Genomic DNA, 21,038 nt, shown 5'->3' on the forward strand with positions numbered 1-21,038 from the left:
CACGACCGAGGAGGGCTTTACGGAACATCAGGGCCGGGAACGTGGTCAGTCCAAGGTAGATGACCACAGGGTTCATCCTCGTCCCTACACCGGAAATCAGGAATCTCCAGCAAGGGCTGGAAAGGCTTTTGCTGAGGTTGGACAGAAACTGAACTCTTCTTCAGACTCTCCTACCTCATCCAATCCCTTTGCTGTGTTGGTTTCTCTAGAGTTGCAAGATGAACATAGACTTGTTTGTGATGATAACATGGAAAAGCCGCCATCTGATGGAGGCCGAGCTTCAGATGCTTGCATCTATCAGGACAATCAGGATAGAAAGGATTTGGAACAGCTTGAGTCAGATGACGAAAAGAACCAAATTGAGGTAGTGGACCAGGAACACGAGAGGACTTCTGCACCTTTGGTTGTTCAGCCGCTTGCTGTGATGACTGACAACAACGATTTGCTCACTTTGACTGGGACGACAGGACCCATTTCTCGTAGACGAGGGCGTCCGAAAGGGGCTATCAACAAGAAGGGGAGAGTTTCTGATTCTTCTATCAAGCACAGGCTCCGTCGTATCATAATGAATGGCATGTCCTCGGATTTCCAAAACTCAGCACGCCGTGATGATATGCAGGGCCCAGGTCTTGACACTTCTTCACCTGTAGAGTTCCTGAATAAAGTGAAGTATGCTCAGTCTAGAGGACAGATTCTGCAAAACTTTGTGATCAACTCCGATAACTCTTCCGATGCAGCCCATGCTATGTCGATTGTGGCCTCTAAAAAATGGGGCGATATGTTGGACGATGAAGATGACGATGTTTTAGACGAGGACGACCCTCTTAAAATGTTCTCTTAGTCTTGGTTTCTTTTTTTGGTTACCCGGGGTTTCTTGCGGGTGCTTTTGCTTGTTTCCTTTGTCTCTGGTCTCTCTTTTTTCTTTTCTTTTTAATAAAATTTCTATTTCAGCTATAAAAGGTCTTTTTGTCTTCTTCTTCAGATCTGGTGACTTCAAGTGTTTTTCATCATTCAGTTCTGCCCCAAGATAATCCTCTCATCACATAGCCTCTCCGACAACTGATCTCTGGTACTCTGATCGGCTTGTTCAGCTCTGACACCTAATTTCTCATAAGATAGATATGCATCTCACTTCTTTTGTACCTTGTAGATTAAATATTAGTATGTTCGTGAAATCAAGGGCCTTGGGTATCTGGGCTTAATCTTATGTTGCTAGGCAGGCCCAAATACCCTCACTCATTACTATTCCATTGCTTTTATTATTATTATTTTTTTTTGATAAATTTACAATATTAAATAAAGAAATTAAAAGGCCGCGCCACATGGGACTCGAACTCAAGACCTTTGGCCTTAGACATTAACCCCTTACCGTTTGTCCTACATTTATTGGCTTTAGTTATTTCTTGGTTCGTGATCTCAAGATATCATTTTAGTTATAATTGTAGAGTTTGGACAAGATTTTGTGATGTTCAACATTTCTTGACTAAATTCTCCTATTTTCACAAGGTTTTTTTTATTAATTTATTTTAATTCTCGTATTCTTTTACGTTGTGATTAAAATCTCCTACAAGAATTTGCATAAATAATTTAAAGTTCAATAATTCAAAACATACTTTGCAAAATAAAAAAATCACCTCGATAAGTCAAGCCTCTAGATAAAAAAAATGCACAAATTCATCTTATAAAAGTAGTGTTAATTCTTCCTATAAAGTGGATCTACAAGATATATAGTCTAATCTTAATAGATTCTCAAAATATTAGTCTTGGCAAATAATTTTATGAAGCTATTAAACCCGATTCCTTATGCTCGAATTTTCAAAACTCAATTAAAATTATTGAAAATTTATTTATCAGCTAAGGACAGTAACCTTACCCTTGCTAAACCTTTTTTTAATTGGTTATGGAAACTAATTTATTAAAAATACATTTATTGCAAAACAATAACTTAAATCTTTAATTTATTTTAAATACTCTTCTCATGCTATAACCACATAATCAAGTAATTATACTTAATATATGCACATAATATTATTTATTATGCAAATTCTATTTACTGATAAAATTATTATTCTAAAATAATAATCTCAAACAAATCTAATTTACTTATAAATTTTGCATAATCAAATAATTAATTTGTAAATTGATTACTCTCGAAATATTTATCTACTCAACATAATAAAATTTAGGGTGATTTTAAATATAGCCACCAAAATTCTCATTCTAACCCCTCATTCAGAAAAAATAATATATGTATTTACCCCTACAATTCCATTTTAAATTTTTAGTAACTACTTCCAAAACCTTTTAAGAGGGTGTTTGGTTGAGCTTATAAGCTCCTCAAAACAGCTTATAAGTTGTTTAGTAGCTTATAAGTTCCTCCAAAGTGTTAGGCAAAATAAGCTCCCAAACAGTTTATAAGCTCCAAAAATAAACTCCAAGAGCTTATAAACTCCCCAAAAAATAAGTTCATCAACCCCAACTTATTTTTTATAATCTTATATGTAACAATCATTTTACAAATATTTTTCAACTATAATTTATTATTTTCATTATATATCATTTAAGTTCATTTTTCTTCGATTTTCTCTCTCTAACAAAAAATTCTCTCTCTCTAACAAAAAAATCTCTCTCTAGCTTATAAGCTCAATTATCCAAACACTTTGACAACTTATAAGCTCTTAAAAATTACATCTTATAAGCTTCAAGAGCTTATAAGCTCTTTAAAATAAGCTTAGCCAAACACCCTCTTAGTCATTTATGCAACCACCACTACAAAAAAAAAAGGAATTAGCAGCGGCAATTCCCGCCCGTAAAAAAGGAGCGGCCGCCGGCGATGCAATTACCGGCGGCCCGTTGCCGCTGGCAATTATCTCGTCGGAGATGTGATTGCCGGCGGCGAAACTTAGCCGCTGGAGATTACCGGCAACACTTAACGCTGCCGGTAATCAGCGGCGGTAGATATGCCGCCGGTGATCACCACCAACTACCGATGTCGCCGATGCGGGGTGATTACCGGCGGGCTATTGCCGTCACTAATTACCGGCAGCAAGGTGCCGCCGGTAATTATATAATTATTTTAATTATATAATTATTTAAATTATTTTATTTATTTATTTATCTCCACCAATATTTTCGTATTTATACAGTATTTCAAACCTTAGACGAACTTCCCAGTGGGTCACCCATCTTAGTTGTACTCTAAGTCAAGCACGCTTAACCTTGAAGTTCCTTTTGAATTGTCTTCAGTAGAGAACACTCGTATAATTGATATATCTATTACCTATTAAATCATTTAATGACTATTTCAATATACAATATATATCATATATTCATAACATTTGAATATGACGAGATGATATCCAAGTGATGTTGTTAATTACGGATCAGTCTCATGCCGCTCTTATTTTTATGGCAAATAAATTTTATTTTTTAATTTATTTTTAATTTTTTAATTTTTTTTCTCTTCGTACTGTAAAAGCTGTCAGGGCAGTTGTTATCCTTCGGTAAAGCCTTTTGAACCATCTCAGATATCTGATTAAAACATCTCTCTGACATGTGATTTTCAACCTTTATGCTCATGAATTGTGTCATCCAGGATAACTGTGAGTAAGTGTCACAGGAAGGGTATAGAGGACTATCGGCTGCGTTCAACATGTCATAAATTTGTTGAACGTCAGGATTAGGCGGCTCCTCGAAATTTGGAGGATCTTGATAATTACTAGGTCCAACATGATCATGCACCATCCTTTGGTAGTTACTGTATGACCCATCATCCTCATCCATTCTAGTATGTTCTGCCGGCATATACACTGGTGCTTCCCCTTGATAACACCAGTTTGTGTAATTGTGGACAAATCCACGCCTAGTAACATGTTCTCTGACTGTAGGTACAGATGCAAAGACTTTATTCTTACACTTCCTACACGGGCACCTAATGTTACCAATTCCATTTGTATACGCCATTTGATTTATCGCAAACTCGAGGAAACTCTCAAGTCCCGTTTCAAATGCATCACGATCATTGTATCTCGCGTACATCCACGTACGATTATCACTTATTCTTGCAAATTCTAATTGAAAATAAAAATAAATCAAATATAATAAATTACTTGAATCTAAGAAAATTTCGACAGCATAACTCCACTATCCTAACTACCAAGTGCTCGACTCTACCAGCAACTATAGTGACCATAGTGGTCCTAATTTACTAAGCCTATACTAGGTCTACCCGGTCCCCCAATGTCGAAGAAATAATAACATTAAATTGCATTTTTATAAAAGGACGAAAAAAAGAGAAAACAAAAGCGAGAGAACTAAACCCTTGAGAGCACAGAAACGCAAACTAAAGGTCGGGCCTCGTTAAAACCCTCCTACAGAAAACCCCATGGGAAAAACCGTAAGAGGGAAAAAGAGTACCCGTCTAGAAAAGCAAAAAAGAAGAGCGGAAGAGAAAGTTTCAGGAACTCCGGCCTAACCATCGTCCCTAAACCATCCCGGCTCAGAAAAAAGGAACAAAAACAAAACAGAAGACAAAGCCAGAAGGCCGGTGAGACGCCGTCGCCAACTGACCACCGAAAAAGACACACAGAAAGAGCAAAAGACCGGTGATACGCCATCGCCCTATGCTCTATCATCGAACCGTGAGGGGTATGGCCGGTTATACTCCGTTGCCATAAACCATCCCACAGCTCTAAGACCAAAAAACTAGGGAACCGAGGAGAGTCAGCGAGGAGATTCCAGTTGAGGCCGGTGAGATGTCGTCGCCTAAACCGAGAACGCCGAAAAATCCTCGTCCAGAAATCATGCCGGAAGGTTGTTGGACCGGTAATATGCTGTCGCCTCCAACCTATCCTCTGCCTACCCGCTATCAACAAACAGCGAGACCCAACCGGAGAGCCCCAACGAGCATGCAAAGTAGTGCGGCCGGTTATATGCCGTCGCCGCAACACTTCTTTATGCCCTCCATCTCCAGACTTCCCGTAAGCTCTCCAGCACCTCCATTCAGCATGCTGTCCAGCCCAGACGGTAGCTCTCCCAATGTAGCAACTGCAAAGCCACCAGGTGTTTGAAAAAATGTCCGGAAGATTACACCCAAGGCGGAAACCTTTTAAATGCCAAAAATCTCTTTTTATCCGAACAGAGACCATGAAGTCGCGTAAATTCAGAATAGAGCACCAGCCAAAACCGAGGAAAACCTCTGCCCAGCTCCAAAGCAGATCCCCATAGGCGGCCCGCCAATTGTTTGTCTAAAGTCCCCAACCAGAAAAACAAACAGCCTATTTTTACCGTACATAGCTATGCACCGAAAGATCCCTAATGACGGCATCATAAATCAGCGGAATATTGTGAGTCCAACGTCCCTTGGGGGTGTGTGGACTAGCCATAATGTCCGCAGGAACATTCCCTTCTCTAAAAATATGACTTATTCTAAATTCCATATGATCAAGGAATGAAAGAGCTCTTCTCCACATAGCTTGAAATCTCCAAGGAACTTTGCTTAATTTAGTCGTCAGGGCGTTAACAACGTAAGCCGAATCCGCTTCAAACCAGATCTTAAACCAGCCGCAATGGTGAGCAAAATCTATAGCCGTAATAATACCTAAAAGTTCCGCTTCAAACGCATACCCCGTACCTCCTTCCACATGGAAACAGCCCCTTACAAAGCCTCGCCAATCTCTGAAAACTCCTCCTGCACAAATACGACCAGGCGCCCCAACCGCCGAACCATCCGTATTTGCTTTGATCCAAGCAAACGCAGGCGGCGACCAATAAACCGAGGTGATCCGACGGCGGCCGTTGTTTAACTTTAACACCTAAATTTCGAGTGATAAGGTAGTCCGCCCAGGTGTTGTTAATACAACCAATCTTGGAAAAAGAATAAAACATATAAAACAATAAAAAAAAAACAAGGTAATTAAATCAAACACAATCATTTGTTGGGAGAAGATCCTTAAGAAATAATCAATTTATATCCCAAAGGGAGAAGATCCTTAAGAAATTGATTAAATCTATCCCACAATATATAATAACATATCATTTCATCCGAAACAGTAAATCAATTTAAAATTAATCTAATTAACAAATTTCATTCGAAACAGTAAATCAATTTAAAATTAATCTAATTAACATATCATTTCATCCGAAACAATAAATCAATTTATATTATCATACTTAATTTAACAAAATAATAGTAAATCAATTTAAAATTAATCATACTTTAAACATGTCGCAGCCCGGCATCTAGCCAGTGATAGCGTAGATTGGGTATCGATACGACTAATAAAATGATAGGGTAGAACAAGGGAATCTGAAAGACTCGTCCAGCGGAAGCTACTAATAATTCAAGTTAAAAACATATAAAATATCATCAAACTTAATAGAAACATTATCTGCTTCATTTATTCAAATGTATCAAGGTTCTTAGCCAACAAAAACAAAGGGAGTATAGCTAAATATATACAACGATTCATATTGCTCAGAGTAGCACAGCAAAACGTGATCAGACTATATGTATGAAGACATATAGCTGAGAGTAACAATCCTAATTAAGTTTCAAGAACATAGTCTTCGCACATCCGTATAGTAGTAAAATACGGTACTCAAAAGGGTCGTCTATGAACAACAGCCCTCCAGCGAATCCCCAATCTCTCTCCTTGCTCATCCTGCACATTTAGAAATACATGCAGGGCTGAGTATAAAATACTCAGTGGACATAAGCCGAAAATAAACAATCTCGCTCTTAGAGCTATACATTTAACTTGCCATTTATACATCACACAGGGGTTTTTCTTTAAAAGAACATGTGTAAGCAATTGATAAATTATAAGCATCATAAAGTAATGAAAGATAGACTGCAGTCACAAATACTTAGCATGTAGTACCGCTTCTACAACTCATCATCATCATGGTACTGAGAAGTAGGCCTCCTTCTCAAGCACCGTAACCGGCCGACCTGACAGTCGGCTCACAGTCATTTCTGACCGGCCAACCCGGTATACAGCTCACGGTTACCTCCGTGTACACAATCCCGCCTTTGGCAGGACCCGAAATCGTCTCATCCGTAGAGGGTAACGTACAGGCTCGTCGTCATCAAAACTCGGCAAGTTAATTAGTTCAAACATCAATTTATCTCAGATCATCTTAAAACTTATAAACATCATCATAATCATCATTTAGAAAGCCAGTAATAGGAGTATTAGAAAGTAATGCCCACCTGGAAATCTTAGCTTTGGTCCTCGTACTTCGGAGAAATCATACTTATGCCCTTGACTCGTGTCTTCAGATATCATCGTTGGCATAGACGATCATGTAATAAAATAAACGTCAATCAGACAAATCCTCACTAGGTTTACTATTCTTATCTAAGTATTAGTCTTTCTTCCTCATTGTTTCCTTGTAACTAATCACTCTTCATAACAAAATCACTCTTATAATACTTCCTAAATATTCATCGTTTCTATTTTCAACATATCACCAAAATTTTAAGTCTAATCTGTTCCTTAAAGAACGACTTCTAGATACTCAAACCCATATAACAATCACATACCAAAGTTATAATGTTATAACACCCTCTTTAATATCAGATAACTCACATAATGCTTAATGACTTCACCATGTGGTTAAAAATCTCAAGAGAACCAAATTTGGTTAAGTAAATCTATCTCGGAAAAGTATTACATCTATATATATTTAAACATATATATACTCCATTAGCCTTTTTATGAATTACTATGGTGTGTAATTATCGCCATTTACACATGCAATTTACTAAAACAAAGGTAGGTGTAATTGTGAAAAACCATACTTGACTTCATACTCTTCTGTTTTAACTTCGAGGAATAAACTGTTTTACCTCAGAACCTTCCTGGATTTGGGACTCATACCATTTGAAACCTCTTGAAGTCTAGTTTCTTTTAAAAAAAGGTAGGTTGCAAAACTCTATGTGGTTTAGGAGATATGACCATTTTCCTACAGTCTACCATATTCGACAGTTATGTGCAACTGAAAGTTTTGATTTTAGAAAAATAGTAGATCTTGTCAAAAAGACTTAACCTTTTATGGGTAGCTAGATAACATGTTCATATTGTTCATATAAAAATTTGGAAACCATAAACTCATGAAAAGCTACTGGAAAAGTGACTCTAGTATCTGTTTCTTCCACACTTTCGGTAGAAAGTTGCAGTTGGAGACTCATAACTTAAAAGGTTATCAGACGATGTTCAAATGACCTCAAATTTTACATGAACGTTCCTAACACTTATATATACTTACCATAAAATTTTCAAGATTTTTGGGTGTCAAAAACTCCGTCGAAAACAATCAAGTCAGTAGCTTAAAAGCTAGCCAATTAACTCATTAACCAAGCATACTCTATTTTCTTGTCAAACCAATTCATCATAATCGTTATTAATCATTTCTAACCATCATTTTAATCCATCAATAATCATAACTTCAATCTCATAGGCTCATTTCATAATCAAATCCTCACTTTCTTCATGAATCTTATCTTTCCAACATCACACAACCTAACACCTTTATATACCATATCTCAAAATCAAAATCATGCTTTTTATTCAAAGACCAATAATTAACATCTTAATAGCATGCATATACTCTCCATCTTAAAGTTAGAAGACGACAAAATTGTAGAAGACTTCCAACCCTAGTAATCTTCGAAAATTACCAACTTGAATTAGGAGTTGTTTTCATGCTTTGATCCCTCATCTACATGCTCATAAAGCTTAGATATAAGTAGATTCATGTGTTTAGAAGCTTACTCTTATGATCTGTAACGAAAAGTATAGTTCCACCTTCTTGATTCCTAGCTCAAACCCAGCTTTCGTTCTATGGATATACGAGTGTTTTCAGCTAGATTTAATCGGTGGTTATGGGATACAAGTAACTTACGAAGCTTTTTACCAGCTTATCAATGGCGTTGGGTAATGACAGTCAAGAGAGGAGAGAGAGAAGAGAGAGGAGAGAGAGGAAAGGGACGTCTGTTATGGGGGATGAAAGAGAAAGGTGTTATATATATATATATATAACCCCATTTACTTAGCCATCAAGTATTGGATAATTAACACATGCTTAATTATCCACTTGCATAAAATATCTTATCCGTTAACAAAGTTTATCCATTTGCTTTGACTCATCTCTCTCTAAAGTAGGTTCCGCACCAGAGCAGAGAAATGCTCGCCAGAGGAATGCATTCACTGACAGGGCAGAGGAATGACTTCCCCTTTGTCTGGGCAGAAGAATGACTTCCCCTCTGTCTGGGCAGAAGGGCAGAGGAATGACTTCCCCTCTGTCTGGGCAGAAGAATGACTTCCCCTCTGTATGGGCAGAAGGGCAGAGGAATGACTTCCCCTCTGTCTGGGCAGAAGGGCAGAGGAATGACTTCTTGGTTTGAAGCAGCGAAAACCAACTCGGCAGAGTAGAGCAAGACTCAAGGCAGAATAGTGCAGTCAAGAGTAACTCGAAAATTCGTCAACTTTTCCATTCTCAAAGTTCATCAAACACTCTCAAACATCAAAATATCTCCATCTAGAATAATAACTTATCTCATCAAAAGGTGTAACTCTAATGCTCAATATCTCTATTTATCACCATAACTCCATCTTATCTTAATTATAATCTTATATCTCAGTACCATAGTACTCTCTGTAGTGTCTCGACACTTCTACTACTCATAAAAGTACGGGGTGTTACATGCAGAGCTCAATCTTCAGCTCTGCTTCCAGAGTAGAGCTCGGCTACGCTAGAGCTTGGTTTCGCCAGAGCTGCTACCACTAATGAAAGAAAAGAAAATTTTAACTTCATCAATGTTCAACCAACATCTCCCTACATCCTTATTTCCTCAAAGTATTTCATTCTCTAATCCCATCATCGAAAATATAATAGTTCAACCTATTAGAAATCTCATCTCGTCAATAACTTATTTTTATATCTCAGTGCTCTTAAACATAAATCTCAAAATATTTAAAATGAGAAAAATGCGGGGTGTTACAAAACATCCTATAAATTAATTAGAGGTAAGTTAATTTTAATCAAACAAATAAATAAATAAAAGTCTATTAAAAATGAGAGTGTACCGTGGGGGCGACAACGGAACCGTGCGGTGGCAGCAGCGGTGTGAGGCGGCAGGATTGGCTTGAAATTAAGAGGAGAAAGAGGAAGAAAGGGTGAGAGAGAGAGAGAAGGAAAGGTGGGGCTTACCTTGACGGAGGCGACGGCGGCGACCGGCGCCAGCGACGGCAGCTAGCGGCAGCAGCAGGGGACAGGGGCAGCAGGGCAGGGGGCGGGAGGGGGGGCGCTGATCTGCAGAGTTAGGGCTTGAAGCCCGAATTTGGGCTTCAAAATTAGCAGCGGCCCATTGCCGCCGTTAAAGCCGGCCCGCACTCGCCGCTAATCACCGGCGGCAATGTAGTCGCCGCTAATCACCGGCGGCACATGCCGCCGCTATTATTAATTTTTTTAAAAAAATTAATATACATTTTCCGGCGGCCTTTATATTTACCGGCGGCCAAATCGCCGGCGGCGATTTTGCTGCCAATATTTAAGCCATATATTTAAAATTTACGGGTAGGCCGCTCCGCCGTCAGAAAGGGAGCTGCCGCCGATAAATCTCGCCGGTAAATCGGCACTTTTTTGTAGTGCACCCCCTTTCCTGAAATACTGCATAGCTCCCAACTGTGAAAGGTTTTTTTTTTTTTTTTTTTTAATAGCAGACTTTAACTAGATTTAGAACTTAGAAGGCAGTTGTCGGAGTTCAGGAGGTGGAGGTGGCGCCACCAGCGATAAGAAGAAGAAGAATGGCAACGTGTTGCCTCAATTTTTCGCCCTTGGTTTTTGGTATTATATATTTTCTTCCATGGAGGTTCCAGGCATCTTTTTTTATTTTTGTATTCGATTAGAAATAATCAATTTGACTCAATGATTTCAAATTGATTTATCGTGAATATTATAATTAGTTTATCTTCAAATTGTATGTTGATCCAACTAAGTTCTCTTCATTCATTCAAAGGAATTAATAACTTAATCAAGATATTCTTATAGTTGTTTCAATAGGAAATGGATGTTTTTGGTTCCTCCTCGACGACAGTGAACCTCTCAAAACATTAGCGTAGCTGTTCCATTTGCAATGCTTCCCTATTCAGAAGTAATAAAAAAGTTATTGAGAAAATGATGGTCAGACTTGCTGTTGGGAAATTAGACGCAACTAATTCCGCCCGGGATCTAGTGTGACGCAATATTTTGGATATCGACCGATATGAAACGAGAAAAATAAATGACACCGATATTTTTAACGTGGTTCGGCCAAACTGCCTACGTCCACGGACCCACACCAATATATTAGAGAATCTCAAAAGGAGGAGTACAACAAAATTACCACACTGTATTTTGTATCTGCCTACGCAGAGGCTATCTCTCAACTCACTTTTATCACTCGTGTATAACTTCCACACTGAAGTTTTCTCTCACAAGATTTTTCTCTCTCTCTCTTTCTCTATCTCTCTCTAGCAGAAAGCTTTGATGGTTGTTTGGTGTTGTGTGTTGGATGCTGCAGAAGAGCTCTCTATTTATAGGAAGATTTGGAGGTGGTAGGTGAGAGGTGGTTGGTGAGAGGTGGTTGGTGGCGGTAGGTGCACGCCAAGTTGGAGAATTGGGGCTGCCTTTATTTGACAAAATAAAGCAGCTGCAACTTTTTGACAATTGTTGCTTTTTGACTAACAATCTCCCACTTGAAGACTGATTCCAATCTGTCTTCACACCTCGATCAACGCAGCAGCCTTTCTGTCTTTGTCATTCTAGCAAACCAATTGAAGCTGAGCACAACTTCAATTTATCAATGGTTACTGCCTTTGTAAGCATGTCGGCTGGATTTTGAGCTCCTTGGATCTTTTCAAGTATTAACACCTCATCCTCCAACAGAGATCTGATGAAATGATAACGAAGTCCAATATGTTTCGTTCTAGAATGAAATGCTGAATTCTTTGCCAGATGTATCGCACTCTGACTATCGCTGTACAAGACATTCTTCGTCTGATCAAAACCCAATTCTGCCAACAACCCTTGAAACCAGATCATTTCTTTGCTAGCCTCGGTGATTGCCACGTATTCTGCTTCTGTAGTGGATAAAGCAACAATCTTTTGTATCTGCGAGATCTAACTAACAGCAGTCGTGCCAACAGTAAAGACATAACCGGTAGTGCTTCTCCTGCGATCTACCTCACCGGCAAAATCTGCATCTACAAAGCCTTGTAGTGCTACATCACCTCGTCGAAAACACAAGCATCTATCAGTAGATCCACGTAGATATCTCAATATCCACTTTACTGCTTCCCAATGCTGCTTTCCTGGATTTGCCATAAATCTGCTCACAACTCCCACTGCATGAGCGATATCTGGTCTAGTACAGACCATGGCATACATCAGACTTCCAATGGCTGAGGCGTAAGGAATTTTAGCCATGAAGTCTCTTTCCTCCTTAGTCTTTGGAGAGTGCTCTTTGGATAGGCGGAAATGGTTAGCTAATGCTGAGCTAACCGGTTTAGCACTGCTCATGTTGAATCTTTGCAAGATTCGATTGACGTAGTTGGCCTGAGACAACTGCAAAACACCTTTTTGCTTGTCTCTGTAAATTCTCATCCCGAGAATTTGCTTTGCTTCTCCTAAGTCCTTCATCTCGAACTCCGCTGAAAGCTGCCTTTTCAACTTCTTGATTTCGTTCAAGTCTGAGCCGGCTACTAACATGTCATCAACATAAAGTAGCAAGATGATATAGCTGGACTCGAACCTCTTGAAGTAACAACAATGGTCAGCATTGCACTTCATGTAGCCATTTTTCTGCATGAATCCATCAAACTTCTTGTACCATTGCTTCGGAGCTTGCTTCAAGCCATACAGGCTCTTTTTCAACTTGCACACCAGCTTCTCCTTTCCTTTGACAGAGAATCCATCTGGTTGTTGCATGTATATTTCCTCCTCTAAGTCACCATTGAGGAAAGCAGTTTTCACATCTAACTGCTCTAGATGCAAGTCCTCCGTTGCAACAATACTCAGGACCGATCGGATTGTTGTCAACTTTACAACCGGAGCAAAGATATCTGTGTAGTCAATTCCTTCTTCCTGTTGGAAACCTTTGACTACCAATCTTGCCTTATATCGCTTTGAACCATCATGCTCTTCTTTGATTCTGTACACCCATTTGTTGTGTAGAGCTTTCTTTCCTTTGGGCAACTCAACTAGTTCCCACGTCATATTAGAGATAAGAGATTTTATCTCTTCTTTCATTGCAAGCTCCCACTTGACAGAATCTCCGACTTGACATGCTTCTTCATAGAATTCAGGTTCACCAGCATCGGTCAGTAACATTTGATTCATGTACTTCCTGTTTGGAACATGAGGTCGAGATGACCTCCTGGGTATAGGAGTTGGAGCTGGAACTGGAGACTGTGGTGGATCAGCCTCAGAGTTGGGCTCCTCCGTCTGCAAACCTTCATCTGTTTGCTTTGATGTACTGCACTCTGCAGTATCATCTGGATCAACGTATGTTGGATCGTCACTTGTTGTGTCGGTGGACTGCACTGCATTCCTGTCCTTGTACATCACATTTTCATTGAATATGACATTCCTGCTTCGAATGACCTTCCTGTTTTTGTCATCCCAAAAACGGTACCCGAACTCATCTCCACCATATCCAATGAAAGTACATTTTAGTGATTTGGAGTCGAGCTTACTCCTGGCATTATCACTAATGTGTACATACGCGACACAACCAAATACTTTCAAGTGAGAAAGTTTAATTTCTTTGCCGCTCCAAACTTCCTCAGGTATTCTGTACTCCAATGGTACAGATGGCCCATGGTTAACGAGATATGTCGCTGTGTTGACAGCTTCTGCCCAAAATTATGTTGGCAGTCCTGCATGTATCCTCATGCTCCTAGCTCTTTCTGTCAACGTCCGGTTCATGCGTTCTGCAACTCCATTTTGTTGTGGTGTCCCTGGCAACGTCCTTTCTAACTTGATGCCGTCCTGGTAACAAAATTTCTTGAACGCCATATCTTCGTATTCTCCACCATTATCGGATCTCAACTTCTTTATCCGTAAGCCAGTTTCATTCTCCACCATGGCCTTCCACTTCTTGAACGCCTCAAACACCTCTGACTTGTGTCTCAAGAAGTAAACCCACACCTTTCTCGAGTGGTCATCGATGAAAGTCACAAAGTAAGACTTTCCGCCAATGGATGAAACTGCTGTTGGGCCCCAAACATCTGTGTGGACTAACTCAAGCTTTACTTGCTTCGGAGTTCTACCACTGGTATTGAAACTCACCCTCTTCTGCTTCCCGTAGATACAACTTTCGCAAAAGTCTATATCAACAGACTGAAGCTCTAGTAGTTTCCCTTTCGAATGCATATACTTGAGCCCTTTCTGGCTCATGTGCCCAAGTCTTTGGTGCCACAAATTTGCATTCTTCTTGCTATCAGCAACTGCAATTGTCACACACGCATTCATCGTTGTGTATAGGCTTCCAGTATCCTTGCCACGTGCAAGAATCATTGCGCCCTTAGTGATTTTCCAATAATCACCTGAGAAGTGTGTATCACATCCTTCTCTTGACAATTGCTTGACGGAGATCAAGTTCTTCCTCAACTCTGGAATGTGTCTCACGTCCTTCAATTTCCATACAGATCCATTGAGTTTGATCTGTACTTCTCCTATGCCCACCACGCTGCATGGGTGATCATCTCCGAGATATACTTCTCCGAAATTTCCCGACATGTAATTTATGAAGGAATTTCGATTCGAGGTGGCATGGAAAGATGCTCCAGAGTCTATGACCCAATACTCGGCCCTTTTCTCCATGGAACATATCAAGGCATCGCCTTCTTCTTCAGCCACAACATTGGCTTCGGTCTTTGTCTCGTTTCCCTTTGAAGGTACTTTACACTGCGTTCTGTAGTGTCCGACCTGACCACAGTTCCAACATTCAACAGACTTTGATTTGTTGGAATTCTTGTGGATCCTGGAGCTCTGCCTGCCATTCCTTGACTTGCTCCGTCCACGCCCTTGACTTCTGTTTGAGTTTCTACCTCTGCTTTCTGCATTTAAAGCGGCACCTGAAGTGGAGACTACATCTGACTGCCTCCGGATCTCCTCGGTTAAGATCATGCTCACGACATCATCGAACTTCATTTTGGACTTACCGGCAGAGCTGCTAATGGCCGTGACTGTGCCATTCCAGCTCTCAGGTAACTGCCCAAGAATTAACAAAGCCCGGACCTCATCATCGAATTCGATGTCCACCGTGGTAAGTTGGTCCGTCACTTCGTTGAACTCGTTCAAATGCTCTCCAAATCTTCCGCTCTCCGTCATTTTCATATTGAACAATTTCTTGATCAAATGAACTTTATTTGCTGCAGACGGCTGCTCGTACATGCTGGATAAAGCTTTCATGAGAGACGCTGTTGTCTTCTCATGCTTTATGTTGAAGGCGACTGACTTTGATAAGGTCAGTCTGATTGCGCCGAGTGCTTTTCGATCAAGCACCTCCCACTCGTCGTCCTTCATATCCACTGGCTTTTCCTTCAAGGGCTTATACAGGTCCTTCTGGTACAAGTAATCCTCCATTTGCATTTTCCAAAATCCAAAATTCACACCATTGAATTTCTCCATTTTGGAAATTTTATCGTCTGTCGACATTGCTCCCACTCGATCAAAAAACACGATAATTTTCTCAAAAAATTCGTTTCTGATGTGGAGGTTCAGTTTACACTGCAACCACAGAGCATACTAAGAATTTTAAAAGAATAATTACCGTTGCGCACGAAACACTGTTCGCAAAATTTACTATTCACGAATTCACTATTCACGTGAATAGTACCAGCGCAAGAAAAAAAAATTTCGCCACCAACGTGGCTCTGATACCAGTTGTTGGGAAATTAGACGCAACTAATTCCGCCCGGGATCTAGTGTGACGCAATATTTTGGATATCGACCGATATGAAACGAGAAAAATAAATGACACCGATATTTTTAACGTGGTTCGGCCAAACTGCCTACGTCCACGGACCCACACCAATATATTAGAGAATCTCAAAAGGAGGAGTACAACAAAATTACCACACTGTATTTTGTATCTGCCTACGCAGAGGCTATCTCTCAACTCACTTTTATCACTCGTGTATAACTTCCACACTGAAGTTTTCTCTCACAAGATTTTTCTCTCTCTCTCTCTTTCTCTATCTCTCTCTAGCAGAAAGCTTTGATGGTTGTTTGGTGTTGTGTGTTGGATGCTGCAGAAGAGCTCTCTATTTATAGGAAGATTTGGAGGTGGTAGGTGAGAGGTGGTTGGTGAGAGGTGGTTGGTGGCGGTAGGTGCACGCCAAGTTGGAGAATTGGGGCTGCCTTTATTTGACAAAATAAAGCAGCTGCAACTTTTTGACAATTGTTGCTTTTTGACTAACACTTGCGTAGTGCAATCGAGAAAGATAATGTAATTACTTTGTATAGTACCATCGGGGAGATACTGCTATTATCAATTGAAGAAAGAGATAAAATATGCCCTTAAAAGCTTATTAGAATTGAGGTGATTTGAAATCACAATTTGCTTATTAATTTATTTTTAATTTTTTTAGTTATAAAGATAAAATGGTATAATCATAATTATTAGTAATAATTTTTTAAGTAAGGGGCTATAGTGAGAAAATTAGGAGATGTGTTTAAAATTATCCTAAAATTTAATGTGCTATTAAATCTTCAGAAGCAATTCATCAGTGCTCAAAATATTACCCACCTCACAAATTAAAATAAAGGCCCAAGTTCCAAGTCCTTATTATTCTTTTATTATTATGGCCCAATTCTTATGAATAAAGACCAAGCTAACTTTTGAATTAACGACCCAATATAAGTAAAACAAAGCCCAAAATTATAGCTCTCTCTTCTCTCTCTCTCACTTTCGCGATACGCACAATCACAGAACCCTCTTCCTCGCCCCGCCCCTGAATCCCAGTCTGCCGCGCCGCCTCCCCCTGTCTGCCTCGCCTCCGCCCAAGGTGATTACTTTTACTTAACTTGTTTTTGGGTGGTTAGTGGTGTTTAGGTGGAAAGTTGCAGCATTATGCACTAGGTTTATGATGGGGACAAAAATCAGTGTAGTCCAAATTAAAGTGTATATATATGGTTTTAAACTTTAGTGCATAGTTACTGTTCTTTCTAAATTACTGCCAGTGATTGTCTTTTCTGCTATTGGTGACTGCGGCTGTTTGATTAGGTGATTCAAGTTGCAATAAGGTTTGAAAATCAGTTTTCGGCAGATATGGCATTGAAGCCCTCAATGCCTTCTTCGAGCCTTATTGATCAACAAGTGGTAAGAGTGACGAACTCTGTTTTTTTTTTTTTCTTCACATAATTATTTATTTTTGTGTATTTAATCAATTAGTTTATTGAGAGTGTCTTTCACTATGACGAAATTGTGTTTCTGCTCAATTTTTTGATGATTTTTCCCCAACCATTTTTCTGTTCAGTTTCCAGGAGATGTGGTACTGGACCTCTCCAAAATAACTAGTCAAACCATCAAGCTTGGTGGTGGCCTCCGTCAGGTTCACTACTTCTTTTAGAGGGTGTTTACTTTGAGTGATATAGATTGCTAAAATATACTATGATTTAGGGTCGTTTACTTTGAGTGAAATAATAGTGATAAAATATATGGTTTGAGTAGTTGAAGGATAAGATGGTCAAACAAATTCAGAATTAATCAATCCATCGTAGTAAATGGTAGATTAGCTTAGATTATTTTTATCAATCCATCCTATCAGCCAAATTAAATGCCCCGTTAGGATTTATTTTGTTATGTATTTGTTCTTGATTGGAATGTTGTTTCTCTGTTTTGACATTTTAAGCATAGAAAAAGAAGGAAATAGTTTAAAGAAAGCTAATCCATTGACTGCTGATAGTTGTGACATTTTCTCGAGGAATGAGTTAAAATTTTACTTTTTTAGAGATGCTATTATTTAGTTATAAATTTGAAAAATGTGCATCTTTGGTCTTAGTGTATGCACTAGTCTACTTGCCTTCTTTTCTGGTAGTTATGTGAGCAATATATGTGCACTTAGATCTTCTAATATTGTTCTTCGTCTGATAATCTCTCCAATTATGGCCTTAAGATTTCAGGTCTTTTTACATCTTGTAACTAGATTTACACTAGTGATCATGATGCTGCTGTTTTCAAAGTGAATGTCTACTGTTATTTCCCTGAAGTTCTTCGTTTGAATTGCCTTTTCTTTCATTGCTAAAGCTGAGGTGATTATTTTTTTCTCTCAGAGATATGCTAAATTAGATAAAATAATGATTTGTTGTGGATATTTTGATGCGCGGTGGAATCAGTAGTTTCTAAACCATGCATAACAGAAGTTTGATCGAGTATATTTTTGCTTTTTAATAGATTTCAAGTTGTGTTTTCCCCTTTGGATTGAGATGTTGATACTGTTTGTCCTATTTTCGCAGGATGGTGATGTAATATCTGTTGTGAAAGCCGGAATGCTGAGATTCTCAAAACCAAACAAGTATTGGGTTGAAAGCTCCCACAAACGGGTGAGTTAGATAGTAGTTTCTAGAAATTGTAAACACATATTAAGAACTGGTTTGCGTTATATGTTTGATTTCAAACATTTCATCTGCACATCAATCGTTGAACACGTAAAATATAACCTGGTTTAGATGTTTCCAAGTTTTTTTTCTTTGTTTTTTGTTTGTTTGTTTATTTAGGCCAGTAGTCGCTTTTGGTTCTCTAAGAATTTGGCTAATGTCTATGTAGAACTGTTTAATGTTTCTAATTCAATTCATTCATTTCTACAGTATGTGCCTAGTGCTGGGGATAATGTTCTTGGTATAGTGGTTGATGCAAGGTCTGATGTAAGTACTCTTGATCCGGAATGACCTGTTATAAAGATGGCCATTGCATTTAAATTTCTCACTACTTTGTAATGCATATTATTTTTAGATTGTGTTAATTTTGCTTCCATGTCACTGGATACCACGTGATATAATTCAAATTGGTTCATTTAGTAGGATGCAGATTTTTCTGTTATCTACTTTGGTGGTAGCCTGGTAGGCTGCTGATGGGGCTATGTTTCATATTGATTTGGGTCTTGATTGTTGTTGTTTCAAGTATAGCTAGCTTGTATATGCTAGTTCACTCTTGTTTGTTAATTTAGACGTTCATTATATAATTGTGTGTTTGGTATCTCTAATAATTGTTATGTGATGTAACAGAATTTTTTTGTGGATATAAAAGGTCCCATGCTAGCCTTTCTGCCAGTGCTTGCTTTTGAAGGTGGAACCAGGAGAAATATTCCCAAGTTTGAGGTTAATACCTCTACTCTACATAAGTTTGCATGCACTCTGGATCTGCTAACGTGCACGACTAGTGTACTTCAAAATTATGAATTGGGATGACGGTGCCTTTGATGATTTATATCCCATCTAATACTTTATTGTATACGGTAATGATTAAATCAAAATATCTTAGAAGAGTGGTATTCTAGCATTTTTATTTTGGGATATGAACACGTAAATCAAGGGGTTGTCTGAACATGGTTTTTTTGTAAATGGATATATCTAATTTTCTTGTCTCCGTTCTTCAGCCTTCTCCCATCTCTCTGTTCCACAGGCACAATAAGATTACTATTGAGACAAATAGATGATATATGCATTCACATTGTTCAAGAATGTTCACACTTTTGTTTCAAATGTGTAATTTTGAGATATATGTTCTACATTGATTCTGTGTTTTTTGTTATACTTGTCTGGATGCCTTGTACATGGCTGACTTGTCAGACCTTTGGTTTCATTTGCAGATGGGCACTTTGTTGTATGTCCGAGTTGTCAAGGCAGATACCGGCATGAACCCTGAGTTGTCCTGCATGGATGGTTGGTCTATTGACTTTGCTTCTTTACTTCTTTGCTGCCTCTTTCTTTCTTAATAAGAAGTTGCTTCTGCTCTGTAGCCACTGGGAAAGCGGCAGAGTATGGTCCCCTTAAAGACGGGTTCATGTTTGAAACGTCAACTGGATTATCAAGAACGTATGACATTACTCTCCATTAAAAGAAAAATGCACTAATCTTCTATTGAGTGCTTAACCACTACACCAGTGGATCTCGCTGACTTTGTGTTTGCTTGCTCTATAGGTTGCTGAGCTCTCCAACTAGTCCTGTTCTTGAGACTCTTGGGAAAAAGATTGCTTTTGAGATTGCAGTTGGCTTGAATGGCAGGGTTTGGGTAAGCCTCATGTTTATTTATGTCGCTCTTATAAACTTTTATCCACTTCATGTATTTGTTATTTGTTTAGGTGAATGCTTCTACTCCATCAATTATTGTACTAGTTTCAAATACAATCATACAAACGGAGTCGATGAGCCCTACACAACAAAAAATCAGGGTGGAAAGCTTGCTCCAGAAAATGCAGCAATGAACGAAAATGCACATCATATGATTTTGCCTTAATTTTTTTAACGTTGGATCATCTATGTTGTTTTGAATTTGATTTAGGTTAATCATACTTAATTTTAACATGAAATAGGATACAAGTACACAGAGGTATAAAATAAAAATAGAGGTCTTAAAAGGTTTCGGTAATAGATATTAATTAATTAAAATAGTAGAAGAGAATATAACTAATTTATAACTCCGGAAGTAGTAGGCATTCAGCATTCTATAGAATTCATAATAAAAGGGTTATTGGTAAATAAATATGCCAATTTTGGACCAATTTTAATTTTTAAGTGTTAAAAAATATATATAAACTTATTGATTTTAGTAATTTTAGCACATATTTTATTTCACTCAAATTGAAACTGATGTGGCATGTTGAAATGTTGATATGGACATTTAGATGTTTACAAAGATGACATCGTGTACATATTATCTATATGTTTTTTTTTTAAATAAAAAAAATATATATTTCTATGTTCAAATTTGATAGAATCGAGAGATATGATTGTTGTTTATAAAATTAGGTGATGGTTGGTATATAAGA

General features: G+C 38.6%; 1 protein-coding gene across 2 annotated transcripts; it reads left to right on the forward strand.

Moving 5' to 3' along the window:
• The first annotated feature begins 16,900 nt into the window (after positions 1-16,900).
• On the forward strand, positions 16,901-20,579 carry LOC130997469 (uncharacterized). 2 transcript variants are annotated; one of them, XM_057922782.1, is made up of 10 exons: positions 16,901-17,057; positions 17,276-17,371; positions 17,529-17,603; positions 18,508-18,594; positions 18,859-18,915; positions 19,276-19,368; positions 19,860-19,932; positions 20,010-20,085; positions 20,191-20,281; positions 20,352-20,579. In XM_057922782.1, exons 2-10 carry the CDS (start codon positions 17,321-17,323, stop codon positions 20,472-20,474), a joined length of 726 nt encoding a protein of 241 aa, XP_057778765.1. In that variant the 5' UTR covers positions 16,901-17,057; positions 17,276-17,320; the 3' UTR covers positions 20,475-20,579. The 2 variants fall into 2 exon arrangements, with proteins under 2 accessions (XP_057778765.1, XP_057778764.1); XM_057922781.1 differs by having other exon boundaries at positions 16,906-17,057; positions 20,191-20,579.
• The last annotated feature ends 459 nt before the right edge of the window (positions 20,580-21,038 follow it).

The sequence above is a fragment of the Salvia miltiorrhiza genome, chromosome 8 (assembly GCF_028751815.1).
Source record: "Salvia miltiorrhiza cultivar Shanhuang (shh) chromosome 8, IMPLAD_Smil_shh, whole genome shotgun sequence".
Classification (NCBI taxonomy): domain Eukaryota; kingdom Viridiplantae; phylum Streptophyta; class Magnoliopsida; order Lamiales; family Lamiaceae; genus Salvia; species Salvia miltiorrhiza.

What these genes read in the sequence shown, in the direction of transcription:
- LOC130997469 (XM_057922781.1), top strand. Translation starts at nt 17,321, where the DNA reads ATGGCATTGAAGCCCTCAATGCCTTCTTCGAGCCTTATTGATCAACAA. An exon ending in GCCTTATTGATCAACAAGTG is followed by an intron (nt 17,372 to 17,528) that starts GTAAGAGTGACG and finishes TTTTCTGTTCAG; the next exon opens with TTTCCAGGAGATGTGGTACT. An exon ending in TTGAAAGCTCCCACAAACGG is followed by an intron (nt 18,595 to 18,858) that starts GTGAGTTAGATA and finishes TCATTTCTACAG; the next exon opens with TATGTGCCTAGTGCTGGGGA.